The sequence below is a fragment of the Penaeus vannamei genome, chromosome 39, assembly GCF_042767895.1.
Source record: "Penaeus vannamei isolate JL-2024 chromosome 39, ASM4276789v1, whole genome shotgun sequence".
Classification (NCBI taxonomy): Eukaryota; Metazoa; Arthropoda; class Malacostraca; order Decapoda; family Penaeidae; genus Penaeus; species Penaeus vannamei.
The window spans coordinates 27,325,425-27,347,924 of record NC_091587.1 but is presented as its reverse complement, the minus strand read 5'-3'; the positions used below and the strand labels follow the sequence as shown (position 1 = coordinate 27,347,924).

The 22,500-nt window shown below is 36.7% G+C and overlaps 2 protein-coding genes across 18 annotated transcripts in view; one reads left to right on the top strand and one right to left on the bottom strand.

The window, feature by feature from the left end:
• LOC113816272 (probable phosphorylase b kinase regulatory subunit alpha) overlaps positions 1-18,187 on the bottom strand; it is a 106,102-nt gene extending 87,915 nt beyond the window's left edge. For 10 of the 17 annotated variants that reach the window (XM_070117079.1, XM_070117082.1, XM_070117085.1 and 7 more), the window contains exons 1-15: positions 18,010-18,187; positions 15,968-16,126; positions 15,392-15,608; positions 14,383-14,465; positions 13,953-14,144; positions 13,376-13,564; positions 13,063-13,215; positions 12,707-12,880; positions 12,159-12,372; positions 11,864-11,973; positions 4,243-4,393; positions 2,554-2,626; positions 2,039-2,130; positions 1,627-1,717; positions 1,156-1,259 (exon numbers count right to left, since the gene is read on the bottom strand). In XM_070117079.1, the coding sequence (XP_069973180.1) occupies positions 1,156-1,259; positions 1,627-1,717; positions 2,039-2,130; positions 2,554-2,626; positions 4,243-4,393; positions 11,864-11,973; positions 12,159-12,372; positions 12,707-12,880; positions 13,063-13,215; positions 13,376-13,564; positions 13,953-14,144; positions 14,383-14,465; positions 15,392-15,608; positions 15,968-16,126; positions 18,010-18,087 (2,080 nt within the window). In that variant the 5' untranslated portion in view covers positions 18,088-18,187. Of the gene's footprint in view, positions 1-1,155; positions 1,260-1,626; positions 1,718-2,038; positions 2,131-2,553; positions 2,627-4,242; positions 4,394-7,682; positions 7,831-11,315; positions 11,464-11,863; positions 11,974-12,158; positions 12,373-12,706; positions 12,881-13,062; positions 13,216-13,375; positions 13,565-13,952; positions 14,145-14,382; positions 14,466-15,391; positions 15,609-15,967; positions 16,127-18,009 lie in introns of all 17 variants that reach the window. The other 7 variants (XM_070117087.1, XM_070117089.1, XM_070117095.1 and 4 more) reach the window with 5 other exon arrangements.
• A 1,006-nt stretch (positions 18,188-19,193) lies between these two features.
• On the top strand, positions 19,194-22,500 carry LOC138860117 (coiled-coil domain-containing protein 134-like; the record flags this gene model as incomplete). Its single annotated transcript, XM_070117078.1, is given in 3 exon segments — positions 19,194-19,428; positions 21,476-21,594; positions 22,465-22,500. Coding segments are annotated over 3 exon segments (276 nt in total), but the record flags the coding sequence as incomplete, so codon positions are not given.

The window sequence follows — 22,500 nt, the reverse complement described above, 5'->3', positions numbered from 1 at the left end:
TTTAAAAACTGTAAAAATCATGTGACTGTGTTGACTGTCACAAGCTGTAGTCTTTGTTTTACTTGTGGTATCAAATATCACATCACCTAAAATTATCAAACTGATCTTAAAGAAAAAGGAAGACAAAAGAAAAAAAAGAAAAAAACATATACATATATAATATATATATATATATATATATATATATATATATATATATATATATATAAAGAAATGGCAAAAAGAAGTTTAAAGACTTAGTAAAAAGGAATACAGTTTTGACTTTCTATATTTTCTGGATCTGTTTCCACTTTATCCTGGGCTGCCATTCTCCAATATGTGGAATTTAGAGAATATTAGCATATCTCTGGAGATTCCCACCCAATAAGGTGCAAGTCAATACTTACACTATGCCACAGAAGACTCTCTTTCATCATATATAAAAGGCTTGATTAGTTGGGATTCCACTTGAAATTAGATTCTAGCAACCTCATTGGCCAATGGTTATATTATTCTTTTACTATTTATTTTCTCACTATCTGATTCTCAGTCATTTATCAGATATATCCCTTTCTTATTTAAACACAATGAGTCAGATATTAAGCATCTTATACCTGATACCAATGATTAGGCTTTAGAATATTAGAAGTATATGTATTTCTAATTCTGAAAACCAGAAGCATCCTTGTAGACTGAAGAACCACTCTTCTCTAATGGTCCCTTGCAATGTTTTTTCCCTGCAATGGCTCCAGCCTTGCTCAGAAAACAGACTTGCTATCATGCATGTAAGGTCAACCATTCTATCAAAAATAACAATCATCAGTCTTAACTTATCTAATCTCATTTCTGTCCTTCACTGATTTTGTTTGCAACTGATGCTCAAATCCTACAAAACAAAGCCAGCTAAAAGGAGTGTGGGACTAGACCCCATCCGAAGGGAGTCTGGACTTACCAAAACCTGAAAGCAAATTGAAATGCATATCCAATTCAGATTAAGGAATCACTGCCTGACTATGTCATTACCATGCACATGAGTGTATAAAATATTAAGAAAAAAGAAAAAGAGAGTGAGAAAACAAAGTAACAAGAAACAGTGAGAAGTAGGAGAGAAAAGAGACAACAGATTAAATGACAATATCAATGTGCTGGGGTTGCCTCCTCTTCAACATGTCATACCTTTCTCATCATCAACGAGCAGAGTGCGAGATTTACGGATGGTTCCTTTGACGGAGAACTTGCGCCGGGCAGTAGGGTCTCTGATCGACTTCTTCTCACCAAACCTTTAAAGGAAAAATGAAGGAATTTCTTAGTATCTGAAGATGGACTAAAAGTGGAATAAAAGGATTGGATGGAAAAAGGGAGAGAAGACCACAGGGATTAAGGCAGTGTGAGAGGGAAGGAGGGAGATGGTTGGAGAAAGGGAGAGAAGGAGGCAGAGAGAGAGAGAGGGAGGATGGAGGGAGAAAGGGAGAGAAAGAGAGAGGGAGAATAAGGGATAAGAAGGAAAAAAAAGAGAAAGAGCCAAAGAAAGACCAATTTAAATCTCTCTTTCACAGACACAGGTGCCATAGCCAAAGAACTGTAATATTCTCTTGTACAATGGCCTAGACCCAAGCCCCCAGAGCACCAGAGGAATTTGATCATTACCTTGAAGACATGCGGACGAGATCAGCTCTCCTCCACGACAGGGAACCTCGCATCTGCTTCTCCAAGTAATCTTTTACTTCTGGTTTCAGACCTGCAAGGAAACTTATGTTAAAGATGCAACTCACAAAATTTATAATGCTTACAGTCTATGGCAATGCCCTTTATGTACAAAAACAATAAAAAATAAAGTATCTTTCATTTCCATTTCAAGAACTAAATAATCATTCCAATCCTTAACATCATTTATTATATACCTATTTCAATAAAAATATTTGAAAGGTGTCTCTCACTCATTTGTGACACACTATATCCAATAGACTAATTCAAATCCTGGTAACGATTCTTAAGTATTTGTGTATATATGCTTCTTCTTTACATAGTAACGATAAAAAGGCCAACACAGACGACTCACTGTCAGGGTAGCCATTCTCATTATCATGGAGAAAATTGAGGCTTGTGATGCAAGACGTGTTGAGGAACTCCTGCATCTTGCCAAGTGCGACTCTGAATAAAAGAAAAAGGGGGAAAAAAAGAAAGAAAGAAAATACACAGATACGTAAACTTTCTATTCTTATTTTTTGGTGTTAATTATCTTATTCAAATCAGGTAATAAAAGGTTTTACATGAATAAGACTGAACTACTCATTAAACACACGTTGCAACCAGCCAAAACATATTACAACATAACTTTTCTGCTGAACTGAAACCTGATAAACCACCTCCATAAAATGAATGCTAATAACTGAATAATTGAATTCTAAATAAGCTTCATGGCATATATGCACATTTCCCGTTATGAAGGGTAGAATTTCCATAACAGCTACACATATACCCATCACTAAAAGTCTAATTCTTTTCAATCATCTCAGTAAAGTGTATCAATAAATCATCGTTCAAACCTCATCACCAAATGATTTTTTTTCTTACCTGGTTCCGTTGATGTATCCACTCTTTATCTTCTTAAGGGTGGACACCATTGCTGTTGGGATCTTGCCATCCTCTGCGTGAATCAGATCAGTAATTAGTGTCACATTGGACTGCAATAGTGCATCCACTAAGAAGAATCTAAATACCTGATAGACTTTATAACTAACAAGGTAAATTTACCTTCTTCACAAATATGACAAATTTTCTTTCTGGACTTACACATTAATATATGCATATACATATATATATATATATATATATATATATATATATATATATATATATATATATATATATATATATATATATACACACATATACATCTACACACATATGTGCATATATACATACATATACATATACATGCATGCATGCATACATACATACATAAGTAAACACACACATGTGTGTATATGTACATGTATATACATACATACATATATACATATACATACATACATATATATATATATATATATATATATATATATATATATATATATATATATATATATATATATAGACACACACACAGGTACATATATATACATTATATATATTATATATATATATATATATATATATTATATATATATATTATATATACATTATATATATGTATATATTATATAGATTATAGAATATAGATTTTATATATATGTATATATATATGTATATATATATATATATATATACATATATATATATATATATATATATATATATATATATATATATATATATGTATATATATATTCTATACATGTATTGCCATTTTCATCCTAATGTTGAAATCAATTGATTATTAAACCAACTATAAAAAAACAATATATCTCTCTTCAACTTCTAGCATGTCTCACATGCAACACATCGAACAAAGTACAGAATTAATCATAAAGTAATAGATCAAACTCACATCAACCTCATAATCTTTGTCAGTAAATGAAAATAAGTTTAGAAATGTAAGGACATCTACAGTCTCTTCCACTCAGTTGACATATCAAGGCAAGAAGCAGCATCAACATTTAACACTAAACTCCTAAAGGAAGATAAAATTCAGGTATTTATGTATACACAGGGAAGGAAATACATGTTTCTTGCTCTACTTTAATGCATGATGATTTCAGCTTAATTTGTCTTAATTTGGACATCTATAACATGACCACTTATTTTTCAGATTACAGTTCATCCCACGTGTACACACACCTGAGAAAAACAATTGCTCTGCTTCATCCTTTAAGAGTATACATTAAACATAAAATACAAGCAGTTACTGAATACCAAATCAAGCAAAATCATAGCAATGATAATTTTTTTAAAACATTTAAACTGACCCTTTGTCAATTTATGATAATAATTAGTCATATTATCAATTAGTTTTAATAATAATAAATTTCCCAACAACTTGGCCTACATTAGGTTGTTTAAACCTTATTCTAAAACATATATTTTTTTTTACAATTATAAACACTGTGATAAAGACATTAACAAGTTTTTAAATATTTTGATGCACGAGAAGCCTCTAAATACAAATCTAAAAGTCTCCCTTTATTTCTTTCCCATTCTGATACAAGCTATCAGCAATGATAATAAATGCTATAAAACACAACTGTACAGCAAGACATATACAATTTACATTACCTTTCTCTCCCTATTCAAGCTCATGTATAAGCAGAAGGAGCAGCTTACCTAGCATGAAAGACTGGACAAGGTAGGTAATGGTAGGTCTGCCAAGCATGGAGCTGAACCAAGTCTCTTTCAGGAAGGCAACATGTGACTTCAGGTAATAGCACAGCAGGTTTATATCATGCATGGCGTACCACTCCTCTGTGTCCACACTCTACAACAACAAATGGTCTCACATTTATTCTACGAGTAATATCACAATGCCTAGAGAGGTGTGATTAGACTGGTCCATTCCTTTTCTATTACTATACACCAAATAAATAAAAAAAGGCATGCATAGATAGCAGTAAAGCAAAAATTTAGATAAAAAAAGGAAAATTAAATCTAATTATTTGGTAAGAAGGAATAATGTAAGAGATTTCTAAAAGGATAAAGTGGAATTCATCTGGAAATCAAATGAGAGTTCAACATGAGACCATTTGCCTTGAAATCTAAAACACTCTTCTGGCAAACATTCAATCAGGTTTCAACCAAACAGATTATTTCCTGCCATTCAAAAATAGTTTTAGTTATTCACATGAAACACAAAATTATATATAAAGAGTTTAATAAAAGCCATGGCTCCTATTAAGCTGCATCAATATAAAAAAAGAAGTTAGAATGAGTACTTATATATAGACCAGTAGGTAAACGCATGGTCATTTCTGTCGCTTCCAGTCATAATACATGATATCAATTCAAATAAGACTTCTGCCGCTCAATTCTTGAAAAACTGTCAATACACCAATACATCCAACACTTCTCAACACACTCTAAATGTTTCAAATCAAGATTCCAAACTCAAATAACACAACATAATTGTCATCAAAACACAGCTAATCATCCACTTCAAAGCAAAGCAAACTGTAAATGACACCAACAGCTCCCATGAACCAAAACAAGCATTTCAAACAATATAATTGGAGCCGAAAGAGAAAGGACCTGAAAGCAATCATATCTATTTGATAAATAACAAATAAGCAGAAAAATATGCAGACTGAAATCATCAATTGCCCTAGGTTCCCCATGCGATCCTAAGAGGCCCACAGCTCTTTTCTGGCAGCCGCTAAATGGCAAATGACTAAATCACATGCTGCGCTTAGCCTGGGCTATCATCTGGCACACAACTGGGCTCCTGAGGCACCATCCCAGATACTGGGATTGGCCTTATGAAATTATTAGACATCGCCAAGAATCAGTGAAATTTTCTCTAGGATGTCATAGGATGTCAATACAGATTTTATCAACTGACAAAAAACAAATATTCTCAGTTCTTTAGAGGTTTGCATACAGATTTACCCAAAAGCTGCTTTACACAAAAAAATTAACAAGATATTCATATTGTTCACATTTCCATTATATATAAAAACTTTTACAGAATGTAATATTTGCTTAATTACCTTTTTTTCTCCCTACAATTATGATTTCACAAAACTTATAAATACTGGATAGAAATTGTTATAGGCCCTTTGTTTCTTTTTAAACAAGATGTTTAAAAAGCCTCTCGTATAGTGAAACTGCTGACCTGATTATATACAACATACATACATACATACATATATAGATAGATGTATATGTATATATGTGTGTGTGTGTGTGTGTGTGTGTGTGTGTGTGTGTGTGTGTGTGTGTGTGTGTGTGTGTGTGTGTGTGTGTGTGTGTGTGTTTGTGTGTGTGTATGTGTGTATGTGTGTATGTGTATGTGTGTGTGTGTGTGTGTGTGTGTGTGTGTGTGTGTGTGTGTGTGTGTGTGTGTGTGTGTGTGTGTGTGTGTGTGTGTGTGTGTGTGTGTGTGTGTGTGTGTGTGTAAACATATTTATGTACATGTATAATAATATGTATGTCTATGCATATATATGCATGTCTCTCTCTCTCTCTCTTTCTCTCTCTCTCTCTCTCTATTTCTCCCTCTCCCTCTCCTCTCTCTCTCTCTCTCTCTCTCTCTCTCTCTCTCTCTCTCTCTCTCTCTCTCTCTCTCTCTCTCTCTCTCTCTCTCTCTCTCTCTCTCTCTCTCTCTCTCTCTTCCCTTTCCCTTTCCCTTTCCCTTTCCCTTTCCCTTTCCCTCTCCCTCTCCCTCTCCCTCTCCCACTCCCACTCACACTCACACTCACACTACTCACACTCACACTACTCACACTCCCACTCACACTCACACTCACACTCACACTCACACTCACACTCACACTCACACTCACACTCACACTCACACTCCCACTCCCACTCCCACTCCCACTCCCTCTCCCTCTCCCTCTCCCTCTCCTTCTCCTTCTGCCTCTCCCTCTCTCCTTCTCCTTCTCCTTCTTCCTCTCCCTCTCTCCTTCTCCCTCTCTCCTTCACCCTCTCTCCTTCACCCTCTCTCCTCTTCCCTCTCTCCTCTTCCCTCTCTCCTCTTCCCTCTCTCCTCTTCCCTCTCTCCTCTTCCCTCTCTCCTCTTCCCTCTCTCCTCTTCCCTCTCTCCTCTTCCCTCTCTCCTCTTCCCTCTCTCCTCTTCCCTCTCTCCTCTTCCCTCTCTCATTTTCCCTCTCTCCCTCTCCTTCTCTCCTTCTCCACCTCTTCCTCTCTCCTCCTCTCCCTCCTTCTCCCTCTCTCCTTCTCCTTCTCCCTCTACCTCTCCTTCTCCTTCTCCCTCTCTCTCTCCCTCTCCCGCTCCTTCTTTCTCCTTCTCCCTCTCCCCCTTTCTCTCTCCCTCTTCCTCTCTCTCTCTCCCTCTTCCTCTCTCTCCCTCCCTCTTCCTCTCTCTCTCTCCCTCTTCTCTTTCTCCATCTCCCTCTTTCCCTCTTCCTCTCTCTCTCTCTCCCTCTTCATCTCTCCCTCTCTCTCCCTCTTCATCTCTCCCTCTCTTTCCCTCTTCCTCTCTCTTTCTCCCTCTTCCTCTCTCTTTCTCCCTCTTCCTCTCTCTCTCTCCCTCTTCCTCTCTCTCTCTCCCTCTTCCTCTCTCTCCCCTCCCTCTCTCTCTCTCTCCCCCTCCTTCTCTCTCTCTCCCTCTCTTCCTCTCTCTCTCTCCCTCTTCCCCTCTCTCTCTCCCTCTCCCTCTTTCCCTCTTCTTCCCTCTCCCTCTCTCCCTCTTCTTCCCTCTCCCTCTCTCCCTCTTCTTCCCTCTCCCTCTCTCCCTCTTCTTCCCTCACCCTCTCTCCCTCTTTCTCCCCCCCTCTCCCCCTTCCTCCCCCCTCTCTCCCTCTTCCTCCCCCCTCTCCCTCTTCCTCCCCCCCTCTCCCTCTTCCTCCCACCCCTCTCCCTCTTACTCCCCCCCCTCTCCCTCTTACTCCCCCCCCTCTCCCTCTCCCCCCCTCTCCCTCTTCCTCCCCCCCTCTCCCTCTTCCTCCCCCCCCCTCTCTCTCTCTTTCTCTCGCTCTCTCTCTCTCTCTCTCTCTCTCTCTCTCTCTCTCTCTCTCTCTCTCTCTCTCTCTCTCTCTCTCTCTCTCTCTCTCTCTCTCTCTCTCTTTTGTGGCCTTTGAGGAACATACCATCTAGGAAGCCAGTCCTCATTGTACAACAAACTGTTGGCCGGCCAATGTCTTTCCAAGTGGATCGCAAATAATCTAGTGCAGCGGCATAGCAGTACATCCCCAGGTCCACGTCATTGGACAGGTAACTCTCATCATAATCGAAGTACTAGAAAAAGGTGTTAGCAGAAAGCACAATCATTTTCAGTTCCTGCAACCTTTCCTTTTTTGAGAAAGTAGAGAAAAAAGGAAAAAGAAAAATGATGTCTCCTTACCTTCCTACTGTAGAAAGAAAAAGGAAAAAAAAAAAAAAGAAAGAAATAATATATGAAAAACAGAACACTGAAAAACTAAAAAGGATTAATAATTCATCAGACACAATACTGAGGAAAGCATGAAAGAGTGCTTCTGGAGCTGTCAAAGTGTAAGCGAAAACAACTCATCAAAATCGCAGTGGACACGGGTAATATCCATGCACCACCAGCATCCATGGCTTAAACAGGAAGAAAAAATAAGATAAACTTCACAGGCATTTTTTCAACTCTTTTCCACTTGGCATCGAGTAATGATGATGAAAAAGAAAAAAATCCAAAATTTCTCTGCAGGGCTTAATTCATCGCATACTAGTCACAAACACAAAATGAATCTGATATGACAGCATGAAAAAGATTCTTAAATAATATGTTGGCACAGTTGTCTAAGTTGTGTTCATTGTTCAATATCTTTTCTACTCCTATAATAAAACAAACTAGTTCACTTTCTTATTCTCATTATTCTTGTAGCAAAGAGTGTGAATTGCTATTGACTTTCATGAGCAGATTATTATCTACACCTACATTTGAAACTATAGTCTTCTATCAATTACTTTCCGTCTCACAAACAAACACATCCTACGGTAGAAAAATCAAGCTAGACATCCATAACAAAGAAAGACATCCCAATTAGAAAAACAAACAAACATAGTACATTCTATATCCTTCCTCTACCTCTATAGGTGGACAACATGTGGATATAACTTCACATTCTACTATATAATATTCTGCCCCCCTCAGTATCCTGCTCTCTTCCTCTTTCCCTTCTCTTCTCATCTATTCTCTTCTCTCTCTCTCATACCAGAGACCTTATGCAAGAATGCCTCCCTTTAACATTTCTACCTAATTCACCCTACCTTCAAACATGAACTCTACATCAGCTCTTTCAAAATATCATGTTATCTTACAACATAAAGACAATATATTCCTTTTCTAAATTTCATCATAATTAAACATTGCCTATAAACTACAAAACTGTAAGTCTCTAATACTGTTTTCTTCAAAAGATAATAGCTCTACAAAATAATATTTAGCAAAAGCAGAAACATATCTTCCTGATCCCTTCTGTGTTCCAATACCTAGTTTTTTTTTGTTTATTGTATAAATTCACTTTAAATGCATCATAACAGCTTTGTGACAGAAAAGATGGCAGAAGAGTAACAATGTTTAAAATTCATATTTAAGGGTCTGTAGACAATAATCTGAGTATTTGATCTGAAAGCCTTTTCCAATTACGTGCATTATGACAAAACACTGGGAGGTGGGGGTACATATAAATGTAAAAACTTATGCATCAGATAACATAAGTCATATGTCATTCGAAATCACATGGAATCAACCACTGATTTGCTTTGCTATGGATGGTGTGCAGGACATGGTGAGCACTGATAATATGCAATGATGCTCAAGCCTGTTGAATAACGAAAGTCCCTTCACTTTTCCCTTACCTTAACAGAGTTCCTAGAAATACACTGGGGAAATGCTCTACACCCTCCAGTATAGTCATGCTGACCACACATAAAAAAGCTAGTATACAAAACATTGACTACACATCTAAAACCTTGATGTAAGTCTTAAATCCATCCAGGTTTATAGCATTTCCATGCAACAGCACACAATATGCTTCAAAAGAAAAAAAATCAACAGAATCATGGTCCTGCAGTATATCTACAAGACCTGGCAAACAAAATCAAGAAGCAAATGTCTCTGTTCCCTTTAAACTCTCTAGGCAATCCGACAATTCAAAAGAAACAACAGATATGAAAAAATCCCAAACTTCAAGATATCTATTGTTTCTTGAAAAGTTATTTTATGCAAGAAATAATATCTAATGCAAAATATAATATCTAATTTCCATTTCAAATTCATATCTCAAATATAAATTTTCACCTAAGCTGTTCAGTAAATCAACAAGACTCTCAACTCCAGCTCCAGTGTCAATTACCTATCAAATATCATTCAGGAATATTTGTGAAAAAAAAATCAAGTCTGAGAGTAAATCCACTGATATGATGATGGTTATGGTAACTCATAACTCCAACAGAGAATATATTACTATCAGGATTGCAAGAAAAGAAAATATAACAGCCACTTCCCTATCACCTAATAAAGCATCACAACTGCAAATACCATGAAAGTGTAACTATCAAAAAAAGACTTTTAGTATGGACAAATGCCAAGAGAAAATATCATCCCTAAATTTTCAAAAGTACAGCATCTTTCGTATAGTTAGGATGTTCTACAATATTTTTCCTCCATCACAGCCTTCACAATTATTTTCAGAGACTGTTTTAATGCAACAAAATAAGAAGCATTTCCAATTAGGTGCATACCAGCAGTTTCAAATCTATGTTTGTTTTCCTCTACAAAACAAAATATAGCAAGAATTAGTGATCCAAATAATCTAAATACTACATTTATAATCTCTGTCAAATTTCTAAGACAATAATATATAAGCAATGATCACCAAAGCAGACATACTCTATCAGTCGTAGGAGCAGCACACACAAAAAATATGATCCTGGCAAACTAAAATCCTGCTGTCCACTGAAAAAATACCTAAAAAAACTCTATACTAAAATGATAATACAAGAATAAGACACTATTAATCCAACAATCATGACAAAACTCAGATGATAAAAATGGGAGAATATCTTTTATTTAGACTGAAAAATGTTTTTAACCATCAATCAAATATGATAAAATGTGAAACCTTGAAAGGATTACACACTAAAAAATACTTTGTTGAAGGAACAGACATAGTTAACCAAAGAAAGGTCTATCATGGCATATTTCCTCTAAGCTACAAACAAGGACAACAACATTAACATGATAGTCTCCTCTGTGTTTCCCTCTTTGAAAACCAAGCCTTTCACTATGACCGAAACAGAGCCTGCTTTGGGCACAGCAAGAGTTGGCTCGGAGACCATCATATGAACTGACTAAGTCAACTACTAGCACATTTACAACTGGATGCAGCTATGAACCATTTTCAGATTGACAAATGTAGAAAATGTATGAATAAGAATGAATATTTTCCCAATACAAGAAATGTATTTGGCCGGTTTGAAATATTTCTTTGTAAGAAATACATGTATTTCTGACAAAGATATATTTGAAACCAGTCAACTACACCTCTTCTATTATGATGATATTCATTTACATTCATACTTTTTCTACATTTGGATGCAGTTAATGGAGTTAAACTCTTCCACTCAGGGGGATATGTTAACTGGGACTTTCCAGCAAGTGTTTAAAAGGGACTGACAGGGACCAGCCACTCTCTCTCTCTATGCAAGCTGGGGGTGGTACAGGGTGTCTTTGATGAACCTGAACCGTTTACCTAAGAAGCTTTGATTGATCTCCAACGTGACAATAGGACGCCCCAACATGTGCTTCCAAGTATATTGCAAGAAGTTGAGTTCAGTTTTGAAAATGTCTAAAAGAAGGTCCAGATCAGAGGCAATGAAGAATCGCTGTCGATCTACGAACTGAAAAGATCAGCAGGTTAGAAAGTCCAAGTAGAATGCTGTGAGGGTTAAGGAATGCAAGACGAAAATACTGAAGTTTCAACTGCAATATCTGCTGCAACAAAGAATCAGTGATACTAGAGATTGGAGGTAATTATCAGTTTACATTCTGATTATATTCCCTTAAAATCAGAACCTGTAAAACAGATAATATTAACAATTGATTATTTTTTGTTTATCTCGTGAGAAATATTAATCAGACATATACAGACTACTGCATTTATTTGCAAGCCTTTAACAACCTGAGAGTAACTAGTTATATTGCTTTACCTCAAAGAATTATAAATAAGACCGCAATCTTAATTCTCAAGGCTTTAAGAACAAGAAAAACAAATATCAAAGATTCATCATGTTCACTAACCTGAGGAGTAAATGCAAATATTCTATCTTGAAGAGAATACAATTTGCTTGTCGAAAGAATACCGACGTCACGGCTTTGACGACCAGACAGACCTAGCTTCTGGTTACGACCTGTAATGTCATCAGCATTCATATACCTTTATGCTCAGCACCTCAGGTAATCCATATTTACTTCACTATTTGCATATTAAATAAAACAAAATAAAACAACTAATACCCCCAAACAATCAAGATAATAATAAAAAAGACTAATGAAGTCCTGTTTCACAAACTAAATGGTGAACTATATCCTATACCTAGATGAGCATAGAGCTTTGACAAAACTCTTGCTGGTTGCACTTCAATGGGTGCCACTTCAGCAATCGTCTGCACAGGGATGTCCAGCGCCTGCAGTTTGGCCTGGATGCTCGAGTCTTCTGCCAGAACCACCACTTGCACCACCACATCTGGCTTCTTCTCCGAGCCCAGACGACGGTTGAGGGGATCGAGCTCACCGCAGGCCAAGAAATTCTGCCGGCAGGAATGGATTCATTAATAATAATGAAAAATAATAACAATGATGACATCGATGATAATGATGATAAAGATGCCAATGATGATATTGAGGACAGTGATGACCATGATCATAATTAAAAAACATATATATATATATAAATATATATATATATATATAAATATATATATATATATATATAAATATATATATATATATATATATATATATATATATATATATATATATATATATATACAAATATTGCAAACAGAGGTAATACAAATATAGATATCTCTTTGTATCTCCAATACTAACATTCAACTCCGAGCACAAGAAGCTACTACTTACATCTTGCAAGAGTCGCCCCATAATGAAGAGACTCTGAGCCCACATGAAGGGCAGCTTGCCAACAGCCACGCGGTCCTGAGAGCCTGGTTCCTTGTACTCCTGCTCCACATTCTCTGCTGGAACTGTGTAGATCTCGGGTACAAGTCTTAGGCCGTCATCAGTAGTCACTAACAGCTGAGGAAGAGCAAGACTTTGGTATGATTTAAGAAAAAAAAATAGATGAAAAAAGGATAAACAAAGGTATATACCAAACAAAAAATACGTAATTTCTACTCAATAGCTAGCTTCCAGTCCATAATCATTAAGTAAAAATAAAAAGTTCAAAAACATTAACATGGAGTCTTTCACACACTCACCTCCTCCAGCTGTTCTGCATACTCCTTAACAGCCTCTTTGTCATTTTGGAAGCAATAGTCTAGAATGAGATAGCAGTAGAAGAGAGGCCACTCACATTCTATCTTCTCAAACCTTTTCAGCTCCCAAGGTTCATAATACAGTCTGCTGGGATCCTGTTGATTATTTACAATCAATGATGTTTCTAAAGGTATGAGAAAACAGACTCTAACACAAAAGTTAATGTTACACTGAAATATTTATATTAACATTAATATCAAATCATAATGACCAAGAGGGGTTTGAAGAAGAAAAGTCTTTCATATCAATATTTACCTCCTTGGCTGTCTTGTAGCCATCCCTGAGGAACCTCTTACACCCATAACGTCCCTGCAGCTTATCCTGAATGGTGTCCCTCGTTAGCTTGATGAGCATTGGGTCATCCACAGCAAAGGAAGGGAAGCTGATGACTGCCAGGAGGCTGCTGTCAACCTCCTTGCTGTTACTCTCACGTGGCAGCATAGACTGAGAAAAACACTCTTCTTTTCAGAAACAATGAATATGTAATAAGTGTAGCATCACTTCATTTTTTCTGTTTAGGCCAATCATATGGTAACTTGATAAATCAAACCACATTTCTACTTATTTAAGAATGTTATACATGCACTTCCTCTACCCCTTTAGCAACATTTATCACTTTACATAAAGATATATTTTCACAAAGACCTGGCTAAAGGAAAATAAATTCCCAGCCTGAGGTCTGACTTTGATATAATTTTCCCTGTTTTTTTATATATGTCAATATATCTCCAAAAGCCTCCTCCATTCTAACCACCTCTACTCATCTCCCCTTTCCCTGAAGACAGTATGCAACTTACAACCTCAAATAAACTAACAACAACACTTGGCTGACCTGCAAGACAGCCTGGCACTTCTGGGCCTCATCAGCAAGCACGTGGATGACACTAGCTGGGCCACCTCTCGCGCCAAATAGATCCAATTCATTCATAGCCTCTAAAGCTGCCTTTGCTAGACCAATGCTTGAAGCATTGAGTTCTGGCAGGCCATGATTGGTCTTGTCTCCTCTCTCCCAGATTCCATAATCCTGTCACAAGGATTATATATGTCTAAGGTGTAACTGTTTTAATCTATGTCGTTGCAGTCGATGCATAAATAAGTAATAAATGTGTGGCTTAAGTAAAGGTGTGTCTGGTTCAAAAAGAATAAATATAACAATTCTTTACATTATTTTATACTTTACATGCAACAACTACCAAAACTATCAATCATCTACATGACAATGAATGAAATTGAATTAAATCAAATCTGCACAAAATACTTACAGGAATGCAATATGCAGACTCTATGTAGAAGACCAGGTTTTGGATAAAGCTAACTTCATCCAGGTTGAACACAATCTGTAAACCTGCAAAAAGTTTGTAAAATAACAATTTACAGAAGCAAATCATAAAATCAATACTCTTTTTCTTATACAATATGCAATGTGTAAAACATAGTCCTTTTTCTGTTCTATTCTGAATACATCTTGAACTGTCAAAAATTACAAGCAGTTTGATAGTATAGCATTTGGTCTACTTTGATGAATCTGCAATTAGTGTCAGTCTATTCAAGTTTTCTATGGAAATATTCAGCAAACAAACACAAATCATTACAGCCATGAAGTAGTGATCAATACTTGCTTCAAATAGCATTTTCAATGACTCATTGACCTGGTAAAACTACATTCTTGTTAATAATTAAGAAATGATATGAAAATAGAACAAAGTGAGTACAGATGGAACCACATCTCTTCAAATTTGAATATCTTGTACATACTGATACTGTAATACACATAGTGGTCATACTATATAGTCACAATTGTAGTCCACTTAGATTTCATGTGAAGATACTTTACAATAATAAATGATATACTCAGAATTCCTAAAAATAAAAATACAACTACTACAGAATTGGCACTGTAATATAAACAATTAAAATAATATAATTTTCAATATTTTCAGTAGGATTCTGGATGCTACATTTTCATTGGGGACATAACAATGTCTTCTTTTAGTGACAAAATTTTAATTTTTCAAGCTTGCAATATATTACAAGAATTTTGGTGAGCAACTATCAGTCTAAAAAAAAAGTGCAAATGGTAAAACGGAAAACTGAAAATGAAACGGTACATCTTAGTTTATCAGTTAGATCTATTTAACGAAAATCTGCTAAAATAAATAAGTGATAATGACCACATAGTTTCCCACATCAAAATTTCATCTATTCCAGTTCCTCTACTTTAAACCACCAAATATAAAATCAAGATTCCCAGTTCGCACTCCACAGCCATACCTGATGCCGTCATCTGCGCCAGGACCAGGAGGAAGAGTGACGTGGCATCAATCTGCAAGTGACCCCACTCGTTGTCCTTGACCACAATCTGACCCGTCTTGGAGGAATACTTTGCATGCAGGGAGTCAATGGGCGCCTGTGTGTGTTTGAATTTCTCCACCTTGTCCAACTGCTGCATCATGCAGTTCAGGAGCCCGCGCATCAACTTCACACAACTCTGAGGAAAGAAAGGTAAAACTTCATATCAACTGCAAACAGAGTATGATTCTATTAAACTTCACAATCAATACATCTAAAAATCATTGAGAAATGGTGTACCAAATGAAGGGAACAATACTGTAAAGGAAAGGAAAGAGAATGAAAGTCAGAAAACAGGAAATATGAACGAGGGCAAAAAATATGTATACATACTTGACATAGAATGAAAACAGAAAAATATGTTAGAAATATGAACATAAGAAAAATATGTATTAGAAAAACATTGCAGAATAGAAAAGAAGCGAGAAAGAACATCCCTAGCAGAAAGTTGGCCTCGTAAAGAACCATGAAAATAACCTCTACAAAGCAATGTCTTACCTGCTCCAGCTCATACGTCTTGGCTCTGTCTTCATCCAAGTCTGCATTCTTCTTATAAGCCATGGAGAGTCCCCACACTGCCATGATGGAGTAAAGGTTGTCTCGCACCCAAGCATGGTCGTTGAGATTACTTGCAGGAAGCAGGCCCGTAACTGCATCCTGGAGCATTAACCAAGTGTGAGTATGAAATCATTCTGATATCATGTGAAAATAAAAATTCACTTTACAATGGAGAGTAAAGATGTATTAAACAATTGGATCCAGGTGACATGACTATTACATCCGGAAAAAATTTGGCTGAGGGCCAAATGACTCATCATGAGCGCACAAAGATCTTGCAGTGGGCATTTGGGAAGGGTCTCTTAAATCATTTCCACCTGTAAACAAAGATGGAATGAACTATCCATGAACCATGACTCATATATGTTAGAGTTAATGCACAAAGGAAATTCTATTCCTTATAGGGTTTACTTGCAAACTAAAAAAACAAATAAAAAAAAAAAGATAAAAAAAAAGACAATGATATTATGTGTAAGGTCAAGGGGTTAGGGTAAGTGAGCAAAAAGGCACTTGATGGTTGGGGGCAGTTTCTTCAAACAACGAGGACTCAGTTCAGTGAAGGAGTTTCAATTGTACTTTAACTGTAGTTCCTACGGCATCTTGGACCACACCTCCATGACAGAAAATTAACATTTTCCATTTGTCAAGTATCTTATTTACCACTCATTTTCACAACCAGTTAGGAAATCTTCCAAAGAGCTCACTGATGACAATGATAAAAAAATTATGAATAATCTTTACATTATATACTCACTAAGTTAGGGCAAAATGAATGTGATATTCTTGTAGAGGACAAACAATTGCACTCATCAGAACAAGAAATAATCTGCAGACATGAATGGTAATGCCACAAATAAAGGTAAAAGATCACAGAAAGCTCCGCTCTCAGCCAAAGTACGTTCTCAGCCAAAATCCACTCAGAGCACCCGAGTTTCAATTCAATCTTGCCATACATACCAATGTCAAAACAATGCTTGCCAGGGGGCATTAGGGGGCAGAGCCCCCTATCAACCCTCCCTGCGAGCACTGCCAAGTCATGGCAATTTAGACTGCTGAATAAATTTTGTGATGTGGAGTTGGGGATTGGCAAGTACATCTGTACCATAAAGAATTACTAAAATCATAGCAATATAGCACAAATATTAATGATGTAGATCTCTGTAGCGCTATTAGTTTTGACCTTATGGGAAATCTGGGTGTTTAGATTTTCTTTACCAAAATCTGTAACCAAAATCTGTACAGCTTAAATTTTTGAAAACTTTAATATGAAAACTTCATAGTTTTTTTCAGCCTACTTGTTTCTTTCAACCTACATTTTCTAAAAGGATTGAGTTACCAATAGTTCAACTATTTACAGAGTGACGGTATTGCTAAGATATAGTCTCTCATATCCTAACAAAGGCTAACAACTCCACTATACATATTCTAGCAATATAGAGTTGGGCCTACACTGGCTCCTCATTTGACCTTGCAATGTCATGGAGACCTGCAAGTTCTGTCTTACTGAAAACTTGATGGTGGAGCTTTGGCAACAATTGCAACTTAACACAAATAGTTGAAAATTACTTGCTGTGTAATCAAACCAAATTTAATATTCTTTATGACCATTACCTATTTTCAGCTCTATTTCTCCATGATTCTACTGTAAAAAGTATTATTCCTCTTAAATATACCGTCTTGTATTAAAATCTTCCAACATTATCAAGCTCTGTAAAGAATTCAAGTTCCTCGACAAAAATTCATACAATCCGAAAAATATAGGAATATATTTCACAGTTCGTGGGTAATACCTATAACAAGTGCTTTCCTACGCCGCCTTCTGCCCGCACATAACAATAACAGCACTTTGACCTCTGGAGTGTGACCCTTCTTTGCAAACAAGCACAAAACAAAATTGCATCATAGTCGTCATGCAATCCGCACAAACCTCTGCAAAGAAATATCACACCTAGTTCTTAGGTTCTCAATGACAGGCGTGTTACCTGGTGCCTCAGGATAGTGCGGTAGACGATCCTATGGTAGTAGTCGAGCCTCACACCGGAATTGCTTCTGCTCCTCATTTTAAATGTTTTTTTTCAGGCCAGACTCAATCACAGTACATCGCCTATTCCCTTTTCCTCGACCCTCACTCCTAGCCAGCTGGTATGAGGTCAGCCAGACAGAAAAAAATAATGCAACTGCAGTAAAAAGAGCATCGCATTTGACTCGGATAATTATCCGATCCTTCTTCTGTAGGATTTAAAGGCGCTATTGTCTATTCCGATCCTTGTTTACATTTAGTCCTTTGATCGTCTATGATGGTAGTCCTACTCCAAGGGCAAATGGGATATTGTTATGAACTTTGTTTAATTAGAGTATTGACATCCTTTTATGCTTAAATATATATCTTCACAATATAAATCTTCTTTAAGGGCCGCAATCGTACGTGGCACAAATGTTCATCTTATTTATGGCAACATTTCAAGATCTGGCGCCACGGGAAGCAGACGATGCTCTTATCAGCTGTGGGCATCAGTGTTGCCAAACCGAAGCCGGGAATGAAAACCTATTCGACTCTCGTATGAAACAACACTTATTTTATAATTCATCATAAATCTATGGGTATTTATGTGATTATAATGATTATGTGACGGCACACATAACTTCTGAATGCAGGCTTTCACCTCAATAGATATACTCCCTAAAACAAAACATCACAATTAATTAACTAAACAAATACATATGTATACATGTGGATTAAAATACATAAATACAGTCAGGGGATTCATTTCAGTTTTTGTTGGAGGGAGTGTAGGCAAGCAAAGCGAAAAAATAAAAATGAGCTTTTCTAGTGGCATTTTTAAGTAATATATGGGTAAAATGTTCAAAATTTGTAGCCTTTCAGGGGGTGCGAGCCAGACTGACTTTGAGGGAGGAAATACCGTCTTGGGAGGGGGGGCTGCTTCCTAATTGACACCCTTACACACACACACACACACACACACACACACACACACACACACACACACACACACACACACACACACACACACACACACACACACACACACACACACACACACACACACACACACACACACACACACACACACACACACACACACACACACACCACAGCACACACACGCACACACCACACACACACACACACACACACACACACACACACACACACACACACACACACACACACACATACATTCATAGGGTTTTCCGCCGGTCTGGCATAACTGTCAAGGTGTAAACAAACCCCTTGCCGTCGTCGTGACAGGAGGAAGCGATGCACTTCCCGGATCCAATTTTTCTCTTTCTACTCGTGTGTCTGACGCACCTGGGCCGACTTTGCCTCAGCGAGAGGAAGGGGCAAGGCAGCGACACAACAGTGAACCAGCTGAAGTTGTGTATCCTTTTGAATTATGGCGTTTTAGGCTGAAGGAAAGTGAGGCTTCCACGCTTTTCCTAGTTTTTGATTTGCCTTCTGACTGCGGGCCAATGGGAGACTTCCACGACTGGCAAAAACTCCTGCGATGAAGTTATTAGTCCATATAAGAATACAATGTCAGGACGGACGTAGACATTTTTGTGTCCATTAATCTTATCTGTTCTTTGAATGATTACCGGAACTTTCAAACAATAGTATTTTATCGTAACCAGAGGTGGGTACCGGTAATGTAATAGATTCATGCTTATTTTATGAAGTAGGATATTCTCTTGCCTGATGTAATTGTTTATTTCCCAAAGACATTTTCTTAAATTGTATTAATTAGTAATAGAATGGAGAAATTACTCTAATACTTTTAAACTTGAGAAACATGGAAGACAGTAATTTTTGACTTTACAGATATTCTGAAAAGTACAGGTAAATTCCCAGCCGGCCGTATATTCCAATGTCTATGGTATCTTGAAAAGACACAGTACTATATCAGACAATCTTTTTATTGATTATTTAATGAGTTTGGAATGATCAGAAGAAATGCTCTTATAACCTCAAATTCAGACTGTGTTTGTTATAGTGTATGTGTCATTCTTATAACCATTTATGTTAGCTAGTTATACCTGGCTATATCAGAATCCTATCAAATTGAGACAATGATTGTTTCCTGAATTACAATGCTGTCATATAGTTACTATCACCATAATGCACAGTGAGAGAAAAGTTGCTGGCTCTGTCTGCCTTATTTCTCAAAGATATTTTCTGTGTTGTCAAAAGATAAATCATAGAAATACTGAGTGATCATTTGTTGAGAGTGGAAGTTCTTGTATGTTTCCTAGCCCTAGCAATGGAAGGCAGGAAGTTTAGTTCAGATGTGTTGAATTGAAACAATTAAAACTCTTAAACTCTATGAATTTATAATGATTGGAATATGGCTGTTCTAAGTACTGATGGAAGGACCGCACCGACTAGGAGAAAATTGAAGGTCATAGCATTGTAGGAGATGAAAAACTACATTCTTTGCTATCAAAATTGATTTGCAGAAGTGAACCTATTCAAGTTAGATAACAAAAATGTGGCACACAGAATGCTGCGCAGAGACTAAGTCACCATGTGCCTCCAGCAACAAAGTCCAGTCCTCCTCGCATTGCAGCAAACAATTTAGCTGCATGGGACCCCAACATAAACTGTTTTGGTGCATGTAGCTTGTGATGTCATGGCAAATTTCTTATAAGTATACAGTAATATAATGTATTTCTGTATTCTAATCTATATAAAATTTTAACGAAATATGCAATTATCAAATGTTCTTTCCTTAAATACACAGTCTGATCGATTTTACCATATACGTACCATAGTTTCATTAGAAATACGAGGTACCTCCATACTTGCGCATCACTGCCATTTCCCAGCAAATTTGACATTTCTGTCATCACAGTTCTTGTTTGTTCCAAAAGTGAAGTTATTTACAGTACTACTTGGGTTTCCGATTTGCAGTGGAATCGATCTTTCACTGAAATCGTTACAATATCAGGGATAGTACTAAACTCAGTGAAATACAATAACCATATTCCAGTTGTAGAATTTCATCAGCAGTTCATCACTTCCTACTCACTGTCCCCTCAACTTCAAGGTAAAATAAATTTGTATTTCTAATTGTAGTCATTAGCGATCTAGAGGCACCGGTAGGGAAATTCCCAGTAGGGAAATATGGCAATCGGGAGGGGATTCAGGGGTGAAGCCTCCATAGGAAGATAAGGCATAACGGGGGCATACCCCAGGGTTAGGAAGGTTTTGGGTTCATATGGTAATTCTTTTGGTAGTTTATGCATTTAAGATGTGGTTCACTCACTCGTTCATTTGGGCAATGCCATGTCGAATCATCTGTGGCCGATCACATGTACCTTTGACAGGATCTATAATAACAGTCATACAGAATCCCTTGTCTAAATCTGTGCGTGACAGGCTTATACTTGCCGTCCAGATGCTGTTTGATTAACCTTAACAATTCTCAGTTCAGAGTCTTTTCCAGGAGAGGAGAAACCAACACAAAACTGCCATAGGTACAATAACAAAACTAGACTATGCACGGCAAGTTAAGATGATCAAAATCATCGCAGAAAATGCATTCCAGGTGATTTTCTTGCATTGTTGCTCCTATTTTCCTTTTCCTTTTTTGTGTATGTGTGGATGGCATTCTAAGGGATACCCCCTGCTCATTGGTTTTGGTATGTCGCTGCTAAGCTTTGATATCCTTATTTTCTTTTTAATCCTTTTACACTTTTTCATTGCTGTTATTACTGTGAAGGGTTTTGCCTAAGAAATGGTAAATTAACCAGTAAGGAGATCAGGAAAACACATGAATATTTAGATGGCCTTTTTTTTTTTTACTATGTTGCCTCTTCAATAATGCAGTAAAAAGATCTTCAGCATATTCTAACGTTTTTGTTTCTTTACTTTTATTATTTTATTTACAGTTGATAATATATGATAGGTAATAATGATAATTATTATACTTTTAATGATGTTAATAATAATAGGATAAACATGTGAGATCAGGTAGGAATACTATTAGATGCCATGGTGACAAACTGCTTAAGTAAATGAGTGAACAAGAGAATTCCACAAAGGACAGCCATGCGGTGCTGAGAAGTTAAACTATCACGTGATTCATGATAACCAGGTTAGGAAGCAAAATTATTAAGGTAACTCCTTTGGCAATAATTTTCATTTCTCAACCATGATTCTGTAAGATAACCCATGAAAGACTAGAAATAATCTCAGTGAGATATATATATCCATGCTTCAAGACTGATATTTCAAAAATATTAAGACAAGTTTCTGTTGTTGTAGGCTATATGCAACAGCAGTAGGTATTGAAAATGTCTTTATCTTTATCTATAGTTTCATGAGTGAGGATTCTTCAAATGATGTCCTTCCTTTTTTATTAGATTCATTAAATATGGTAAATATCACACTAAAACCTTTAAGACTTCCTTGGCAGGTCCTGGAGATGAGTCAAGTTAAACTCCGTGAGGCT